This window comes from Elephantulus edwardii, unplaced genomic scaffold, assembly GCF_000299155.1.
Source record: "Elephantulus edwardii isolate Elephantulus edwardi_28Jun2011 unplaced genomic scaffold, EleEdw1.0 scaffold00086, whole genome shotgun sequence".
In the NCBI taxonomy this organism is placed as follows: Eukaryota; Metazoa; Chordata; class Mammalia; order Macroscelidea; family Macroscelididae; genus Elephantulus; species Elephantulus edwardii.
The window spans coordinates 2,800,599-2,810,365 of NW_006399836.1; the positions used below are offsets into that span (position 1 = coordinate 2,800,599).

General features: G+C 53.9%; 2 protein-coding genes across 2 annotated transcripts in view; both read right to left on the bottom strand.

Annotated features, from left to right (window-relative positions):
* Positions 1–338, bottom strand: part of SREBF2 (sterol regulatory element binding transcription factor 2) — a 72,133-nt gene extending 71,795 nt beyond the window's left edge. The window contains exon 1 of the mRNA XM_006890074.1: positions 100–338. Within this exon, the coding sequence (XP_006890136.1) occupies positions 100–187 (88 nt within the window). The 5' untranslated portion in view covers positions 188–338. The remainder of the gene's footprint in view (positions 1–99) is intronic.
* A 5,330-nt stretch (positions 339–5,668) lies between these two features.
* CCDC134 (coiled-coil domain containing 134) overlaps positions 5,669–9,767 on the bottom strand; it is a 22,400-nt gene continuing 18,301 nt past the window's right edge. Inside the window, exon 6 of the mRNA XM_006890076.1 lies at positions 5,669–5,794. Within this exon, the coding sequence (XP_006890138.1) occupies positions 5,669–5,794 (126 nt within the window). The remainder of the gene's footprint in view (positions 5,795–9,767) is intronic.

Genomic DNA, 9,767 nt, shown 5'->3' on the forward strand with positions numbered 1-9,767 from the left:
GCCGCGGGGTGGGCGCACGCGCATCCGCGCGCGCCTCCGTAACCCCTTCCTCCCCGCGCGCCCCCCGCACTCCCACCCAACCTCCCAGCCGCCGCTCACCGTCGATGTCCCCCAGGGTCAGCTCGTCGCCCAGCTCCGTGAGGGTCTCCATGGTCTCCAGCCCGCCCAGTTCGGCGCTCTCGTCCATCGCCCGGCTCCGCGCAGAGGCCCCCCCTGGCCGTCCCGCTCAGGGAGACGCGGGGGCGGTACCGCCGCCACCACCCATGACACTCCACAGCCCCCGCTCGGTACCGCCTCACCGGCCCGCGCCAGCCGCCGCCATGTTTGCGCTGCGCCCCAGCGCCGCGCGGGAGGGGCGGGGCGGGATTCCCCCGCCCCCGCCCGCTGGGCCCCGCCCCCCGGCGCGCCCGCCCTTGTTTGTTGTCAATGGGACCAGGCTGGTGGCGGCCAATGAGCGCTCGAAGCGGCGCGTGGGGTGATGGCGCGTCAACGATCAGCAGCTCCTATTTGCATAACTAGGCCACGCCCCCCAGAGTCCCGCAGCGAATAAAAGGCCAAGCCGGTAGATCCTCAGTCCGACCTCCTTCCCAGAATTTAAAGGAGCTGTGCCCTTTTCTTTTGGGTCCACTCTGCAAACAAGTCCCGCCACCTAACGGGGATTGAAGAGTTAATACTTCACCACCCCTTCACCCCACCCCACCCCACCTACTGGCCACCCCCGGCGCTGGTGGCGATCACATTACGTCACCTTTCCAACTACCCTCTCCTCCCCTGCACTCCTAGGAAAGTGGGCCGAATCTAACTTGGTCTTGGGGAGGAGTCCAGGGATCAATTCTCACGTTCCTCCCAAACCCTGACAAAGGCTGAAACGTGGGCAGCTGATTGCCCAAGAGCAGTCACCATGTTCCTCCTCTGTGCCTGGGCACCTGCTGTGACCTCGCAGTCTTCAGAGCCCCCTGAAGACCTTAAAACAACGTCAAGGGTCAGGCCTGCGGGAGATCCCGACGCGCAGCTTCAGGCAGGCCCACTAGCCATTGGCTTTGTCCCAACCCTCCCAAGTTCTCCAGTGCTCCCCTGCAGCCGGTCACGTTGTAAACAATTTCAATGTGCCAACTTCTAGGAATTTGCAGAAGCCAGGGCTGTGATATACTTCTTTCTTGTTTTGTGTGACAGAGACAAATAACATACATCAAGAGGAGGCAGAAAGACAAAGAGAAAGGCAAGGAGCCCTGGTGGCACGGTAGTAAAACACTGCTACTGAAAAGGTCAATGGCTTAAACTCATCAGTGGCTCTGCAAGAGAAGCAGTCAGCTTCTGTAAATACTACAGCCTAGAAAACCCTGAGACAGGGCTACTCTCTCCTATAGGGTTGCTAGGAGTTGGGATCAACCTGATGATATTGTGTACTATCCATAGCTGAGTCTGCCACTCATAGCTGAGGGCATGAAAATTGCAGGATCCTCCTCCTGCAGAGAAGCTGTTAGATTTGAATCGTGTGTCTTTGATATTTCAGCACAGCTTCTTACCACTAGGCCACCAGAGCTCTCAAGACAATGGATTTGGGATCTGTCATTATTAGGTGCCATAAAGTCAGCTCTGAGGTCATCTTGTGTACAGCAGAAGAAAACCCTGTACCGTCCTTGCAGTCACCAGGTCACTTCACCCCCTTACAGAACTTTTCTTTCACTGGCCCTCCCTCTACTTTCCTGGGACTGATGCCTCCTGATAACATACCCAACTTATGTTACCATATCAAAGTCTCACACCTTTGCTTCACTACGGCTGCACTTCAAGACAAATGTATTTGGTCTCTGGCAGTCCATGATCTAGATTCTGATCTCTCAGCCCTACAATTCAAAGATACTTCTTTAGTCTTCCTTGTTCATTGCCCCATGTTCACATGATATAAAGGGACTGAAAAGACCATGGCTTCGATGAAGCACATCTTAGTTTTCATAACTCAAATATCTTTGTTTTCCTCCTTCCCTTATCTATTTCCAAAACCCAAAGCCAAACCCATCACTTACTGTGAGAATACTAAGTCCATGCCACCCACACACAGGGGGTGGGAGGGATTAGTGCATTTTGGGTGTGTGTTAACTGTACATTCCAGGACGCCTGCCACAGGTCTTATTGCTGGGGAATGCTGAGGAGCCCGACGAGGCTGGATAGAGGGCATTCATGTGATGGTAAATCATGACATTACAAATGCTGTGTGTAATGTGTGCTGACTCTTAGGACACACAGCTGGGGAAAAAGTCCGAGTCTGTGAGAGGTAGCCTGACTTGATGGCTCCCCTTCCACACCACAGGCTGTGCGGAGCCAGGGAACAGAGCCACCACCAGACCTTCGATGGTGGAGAGCATGTCCTCTGCCTGTGTTTTGTCATCTGCAAACTGGAGCTAATACAGCCCCCTGAAGAGCTGTGAATAAATGAGTTCATTCACTTGTGCATTTGACAGGTTTTATTGAATGGCTATGTGGCAGGCAAAGATGAACAGTTCCTGCACTTTGGGAGCTTCCACTCTAGTTGAGAAAAAAGAGACCCAACAAATAAATAGTAACAGCTGATGGTACACGCGATCTAGGAGGAACACGGATGTGATGAAATCAGAGTGGCATCCAAGGTGAAAAAAACCTAGCGTTCTGAGGAGGCCAGCTCTGCATTAAGGGGAGCCGGGGAGTAAAGGAGCTGGAAGCAAGGCACTGCCCTTGCCCGGCCAGTGGCTGGCCTCAGGCCTGGCACCTACCAAGCAGCTACTGTGGTTGTGCTCACAGGAAGGGTGATGTGGACGGAGGTTCTCAGCTGCAAGTCGGCTGCAGTTATGGTGACAGTGGGGTTTGTGATCTTTCACGTCTTGGAATCTTCTCGTGCTGCGTGGATTCCTTTTTCTAACAACCATATATATATATATAACTAAGAAACAAGCTTCTTTGGGGGAGGAGACAGAACGCCTTCTTCCCTGTTCAGAGCCAGTGTAGCAGACCCCAGCTTCGCTGTAAGACAGTGAAGTCTGCACCTGGCTGAACGGTGTTACCTGGCTGGGTCCTCCTGGGTGACTGTCAGCTGGCCTGGCAGGATGCAGTAATGACCGGGCACTAACTTCCTTCCTCATATGCTTTCTCACCCAGCCTGACAGCCCTGGCAGAGGTGCTGGAGCCCCCAAAGATTAGCAGGCACAGCATCTCTATCTGGCAGTTGTCCCCAGGCTCCCAGCTGAGCTGGCAAAGCGGCCTGAAGGGATGTTGGCAAGCACAGTGGCAATGGCCTTGTAAAGGTGGCTGCACTGTGGGCCTCACAGAGAATAGCGCTCTCCAGCCCTGGGGTTCACCCCCCCCTAACTGTCCACCGTCCCTCTCTGCCAGCTGGCCAGGCCTGGTGGGGAGTGAGTGGATGGACTGTGAGCAGCACAAAAGTATTTTTTTCCCCCTTTTGTCCTCCGGACCTGGTGCTTGTTCTGAAATGGGACAAGCTGGCCTGGATGACCACAGGTCCCAACACTGACTGTGGCCTGGGCATCTGTCGTGTTCCAGACCCCTCCCCCATTTAAGCCTTTGCTCGAGGGGCCAGTCCACCCCTCAAGCCCTCTGATTTCGCCAGATGTCACCTCCTTTTGGAAGCCTTCCTGCTGGGTCAGGCAAGAGTGTGGACCACACTGCTGAACACAGAGGCGGGGAAGGGGGGAAACCATGGGAGAGGTAAGAGCCAAAGGTCACTAGGTGGTGACAGAGGGGCGGCCATCAGCTCTGTGGTCTTAAGAGTATGAGGATGGGTTGGGGTGGGAAAGCCTTCATGTGAGAGGCAGGTGAGGCAGGGAAATGGGGTAGAAATAGAGCAGGCTGGGCCAAGGGCAGAGGATGGGGCAGCCCTTGGCTCTGGCAGGAGCACCAGGGGAGGAGCCGGCCAGCATCTCCCCAAGGATGGAGCTGAGGAGTCAGGGGAATGGGTGGGAAGGCAGGGGAAGGGGCTGGCTCAATGCAGCCCACCAGGGAGTCTTTCCACAGTGGTTGGGGGGGGGGGCGGCGTAAGTAAGCCTACTCCACAGGGAACACCTGGTAATGTTTGGAGATACTTTGGTTGTCAAAACTGGGGCACTGCTCCTGGCCCCTAGTAGAGGGATCATGTTAAACATCCAGTCACAGGTCATCCCTCCCTCCTGCCTCTCCACAATACAGAATTAACAGTGCCACTCACTTGATAAACCTGCTTACAGGGATTCTGGGGTGCCCTGAACTTGCCAGGGGTGCCAGGGGCTGGACCGAGAAGCTTGCTAACAACATTCTAGATCACAATGGAACTCCCACTGTGGCCACCTCCGGACATCCTGACACAGTCTGCTAGACTAAATACCTCCATGGCAGCCCCTGGTCACTACCGTCACTGCTGCCCCCAGCATGACCCCCACTCACACTGGGCCATCTCAGGGACTTCAGTCACAAGACGATCTGCAGGGGGGCTGGACAGACACATGTCCTGGTGCCTTCCTGGTTGGAGGTGGGGTGTAGGACAAAGGGATGGGGTGGGAGACAGAGGGAAGAAAGGGGTGAGCAGGGAGCTTCCCTCTATTGAAAGTATCAGATGGGGAGAGGCACCAGCTGAGGGCGGAGGGAGGACTCAACCAGGAGAGAGGCTGGTGGTGCCAAGGGCGATCAGGAAAAGGAAGGAGTCTGAAGGGCTCAGGAGGACCTGGGCCCCTCTCTGGCTCTGCCCACAGTGGCCAACACATAACCGTCAGAGTGGGCCTCAGCGCAGGGCCTCTGTCACCTGAATTCCAGGCCCTTCTGTTGTGGCTGTGGATGAATGGCAGTGAGCGGATCTGACTAAAAGTTGTCCTTTAAACAGGCAGCCCCTGGTTTGTCTGGGCCCGAGGCACAGAACAGGAAAGCCCACTGGAGCCCTTGCTCCTGAGCCCAGGAGGTACAGACACCATGCGCTGTCCTGCAGTCACAGCTGCTGAGGGGGTCAGCTCACTGGCCATGGTCAGAACAGTAAGACAAAGACTGCAGGTCTGTGGGTGGTCACCTGCAGTCCCCACCTGTAGGCCTAGGATCTCAGCGCTAGATCCTGTTCAACAACTGTCCCCCAAGGAGCTGTGACAGAGACCACATTGCTCCAAAGGCTTCTGGGTGGCTTCCCAACAGTGATCTTCCCTAAAGGCAGGCTGATAAGGGACCAGCAAGCTGCGGCTCTGCCCACCAGCCTGGTTCCTCCACGACACAGCAGCCTCCAGTGAGCTGCTTCCTAGGTCTCCGATCTCTCAGACCCTCACCTGCTGCCCACCGGAGGGATCACAGCCCAGGGCCCGCACCAGCCTTGGTCATCCGGAATTGCTGGTGTTTATTGTTGCTGCAGAGGGGCTGGAAACTGGGCTGGAACCTGGGCTAAGGCGAGGTAACAGCAGGGGAGGCCCAGAGACCCCTACGAAGGGTCCTACTCCCCCAGTACAGCACAGCTGGGGACAGGGTCACATCGCACCACAGCGGCCTCTGAAGGCCAAGGCCCTGGGAAGAAGTCCAGCCCTGCAGCCAAGCGCAGATTCGGCTGATGTGGCCTCCCCGTCACGTGGGGCTGGCTCTCACCATTCACACCGGCGGCGCTGCTACCGCTGCTACCTCTGCTGCTGGCACGAAGCCTCTGGCCCCTCGGACTCTGCACGCCACAGGGGGGCTACAACTCCGACTGCGATCGAGAGATCCGAGGACCTTTCCGGATCTCTTTTCGCTTCTCCTCCTTCTTTCGGCGCTTTTCCTCTTCCCTCAGAGCCTTCTGGAAGGGGTCATTGCTGGGAATGAACTGAGGGAAGAGCAGGGCTTGGTTTAGTCTCTGATCAGCCATATGTGGGACGGGCTTGCTCTGGGTTGGGGTCCCTGTGGGACATGGGGACAAGAAGGCTGCCTGGACACAGCCCTGTCCTCAGGGAGGCCCCACACATGTAAACCACTCGATGGGATTGAGGAAGACTGCCAAGTGGGTCTTACCAAAGATGGGCAGGGTTGGCTAAGCAAATGGGGGGTGGGCAGTCTAGGTAAAGGAGTCTGAGAAAGAAGAGATTTTTCAGGGGGAGGGAAGCGTGTCACACCCCAGGGAGAGGGAAGGGGCCAGCAGCAGGCCATCCCTGACAGTAAGGTAACAGTGAGGAGTAAGAGAAGGTGTCCAGGTTCATGGGTTCCACGGTGGGCAGGGTGTCCTCAGTTTCGAGGTGCTTGTCAGTGACAATCCCCAGCCCCTCCTCTCTCCTCCCTCTGCTCTCCCACAGACTGTCACCCCTCTAGACTGTGGGTTCTGCTCTGCCACCCGTGTCAACTGTCTCTCAAACTGGATCTAAACACCTGCCCCACATACCCACTTCTTGTTGTGAACTGTGAGGTGGGAACACACTCATAAGCTGTCCCGCTAGTGCGTTTTCAGAGGCAGTAAATCACACAGGAGACTGTCCATCTTCTGCAGAGCTGCTGGTAGATTAGAACCACATGCCTTTTGGTTGGCAGCACAAATCTTTACCATTGAACCAGCAGGTACCACAGCCAAGCATGGCTCGATCTCCCTAAAACCTGGGCCTCTTCCGGAATTCCTGTCTCAGACTAGTCGAGCAAGGTAGCGCTGTACCCTTGCAGGACCCCTTCCAGGAGTGCACAGCCAAGACCTGGCCATTTTACTCCTCAATCCATCGACTCTGCCTCTGGCCCCGGCACTGAGCCCCCACCGTCTCAGTCCCAAGTGACTGGGCCTCCCAAGGTCTCCCACATCCCCCCTGCTCCTTCCGAAGACTGCCCTTCAAGGTCCTCAACCAATGCTCTCCTCTGTCGTCCAGCACATTCTACTCTGCTGCCAGCCAGTGACCCACCCACACCCCGTCCCCTTCGCTTTCCCAACACATCTCTGACTCGTCATTCCTCTTCCGGCATACTGACCACAGACACTGGCCTCGCTTTAACGTGACTGCCCACACCTCCAGTGAAAGAAGGCAGCACATCAGTTAAGCAAACCTAGTGATCCACTCCTGCAAATACTTCATCAGCTCAGTGATGTCCGAGGATTCTGAGTCCTAGTGACCTTACAGGACAGAGCAGAACTGCCCCACAGGGCTTCAGAATCTATGCCAGTGACTTGTTTGAATCATTACAGAAACAGATTGTCACACCTTTCTCAAGAGAAGTGGCTGGTAGGCTTACACAGGGTTTTTGTCAGCAGCTGAAGGAGAACCACTGTTCCACCAGGGCTCCTTCTATAGAGACTGCTGACAATGTTAGGTGCCATCAACTGTCAACTCTTGTTAGGTTCGACCCATCGCGACCCTATGGACAACAGCTCTGAGCCCTATCCTATCCTGTGCCATCCTCACAATCGTTGAAACGCTCAAGCCCACTGCAGCAGTCACTGTTGTTACTCCGCCTGGTAGGAGGTCTTTCTTTCACTGGTCCTCCTCTAAAAAAATAGTCTCTCCTGGCAACATGCCCAGAGTATGTGAGATGAAGCTTTGTCATCTTTGCCTCCAAGGAGCACTCTGGCTACACCTTCTCCAAGACATCTGTTTGTTCTTTTGGAAGTTCATGGGATATTCAGTGCTCTTCTCCAACACCACAGCCCAAAGGCATCAATTTTAATTCTGTCATCCTTACTCACTGTCCAGTTCTCAGATGCTCAGCAAACGACTGAAAAGATCATAAGCTGAATCAGACACACCTTAGTCCTAAAACTGACAACGCTGCTCCTCAGTAATTTGAAGAGGTTCCTGACTACAGACTTTCCCTAATGCAATTCATCTCCTGACCTCCTGAATACTAGTACAACGGGTGTTGATTGTTGATTCAAGTAAGATGAAGTCATTGACAGTTTCAATCTTTTCTCTATCCATCATGATTTTTCCTATTAGTCCAGCAGTGGAAATTTTTCTTTTTTTGATGCTGAGACATAATCCATATTGAAGGCTCTACTCTTTGATCTTCTGCAGTAAGTGCTTCAAATTCTCCTCACTTTCAGCAAGCAGTGGGTCATCTGCATAACACAGGCTGTTGAGTCTTCCTCAGTCCCTGGGGTTTTTCTTAGGGTCCAACTTCTCTAATGACTTGCTCAGCTTACAGACTGAATAGGTATGGAGAAAGGATACAAATCTAATGCACACCTTTCCGGAGTATGAACCACGTAGTGTCCCCTTGCTCTGTTCAGACACCACCATCTTGGTCCAGCTATAGGTTTTGCATGAGCACAATTAAACGCTATAGGATTCGCATTCTTCTCAATGTTAGCCATGATTTGTTATGATTCACACGGTCAAATGCCAAGTTGATGGTGACTCGCAGGATCCCTCTGAACCACAGATCTGACCCTTGCCCTGTTCTCCACTGTCCTCTCCATCTCTGATAGGCTCGAGCCCATTATGACCTTAGTCAGTGGGTCAATCCATCGTGTGGGAGGTCTTTCTCTCTTTCTCTGACCCTCCACCTCTACAAAGATTAGGGTCCAATAAACTCCAGGCACAATGTTACATAATGGGGTCCCCATGCTCCCAGTCAACTCAACAGCTCCTGTCAACACACACCATGGCCTCCAGGGGCCCCTGCCTTGCCAGACCCCCAGGCCCTCCCCAGATCCTCTTGTCCACTGCCGTCTGACACACCTCCTCCAGCATCACTCCTCTCTGATCATGGCCTTCATTCCTATTTTTGAAGAAAATGGAAGCATCCTAAAAACTCAAAAGCAGCTCTGGCCACTGCTCCCACCACCACAGCCACCAATTGGCTTCTGTGCCTCCATCCTCTACCATCCCTCCTGGTAAAGGGCTCCTCCATGCACAGCCAGCCTCTCCGCTGAGTACCGATCCCTGTCCCTCCTCCCATGCTTCACCTCCTGAGGGCCAAGACTTGAGCAACCCTCCCCTTTCTTGTAGCCTCAGTTCGCCCCTCCCTCCTGGATTGTTCTCGACAATACACAGACAAGCTGTGGCTTCTCCTGCCAGACTACGGGGCCACATGCTCCCTCCAGCTCTTCCTGTGTCTGTTCCTCTCTGCATTGATAACTCTTCAGAAGGTTTGTCTCCACCTCCTGGGTCCCTCTCCTTTCCCCTCATTCCTCCCAATGCCAAATCAATGGTGCTTCTGTTGTAACCACTTCACCAAAGCTGTTTCTACCCACATCTCTTATGGTGTCCACATTGCTAAAGCCAGCAATCAAGCCTGTCCTCCTTTCCTGACCTTCAGGTACCATCTGACATAACTGGACATTTAGTCCACAGAATATCTTCTTCACAGGGCTGCTGGGAAACGGCCCTTGTGGGTCACTAATACAATGCCTGCTCTTTCGCTGCCGATTCCAGCTCATCCCCCCACTTCAGGTTGCAGGTGTGCCCCAGGCTTTGGTCTGCGGGCCACTTGGCACCTCTGGCTGCTGGCCCGAGGTCCATGGCTTTTAATACTGTCTCCATAGAGAGGAAGGCCTCTCATTCCTATAGCCCCACCTCGACCTTGTCCCTCAGACAGAGTCACAGGCAGGCACATTATGCTTCACTTTATTGCCTGTCACAGATGCTTTTTTGTTTTTACAAACTGGAAGTGCATGGCAACCCTGCATCAAGCAAGTCTACCAGTGTCATTTATCCAAAATAGAATGATTGAATTTTGTAAAATCAATGACTTATTCATTGCAAATACATTTTATAAGAGACACAAATGCAGGTTATACACATGGACTTCACCTGATGGTATGCATAGGAATCAGACCTACTACATCTGTGGAAGGAACCGCTGGAGAAGCTCAATATCAGCTGTGA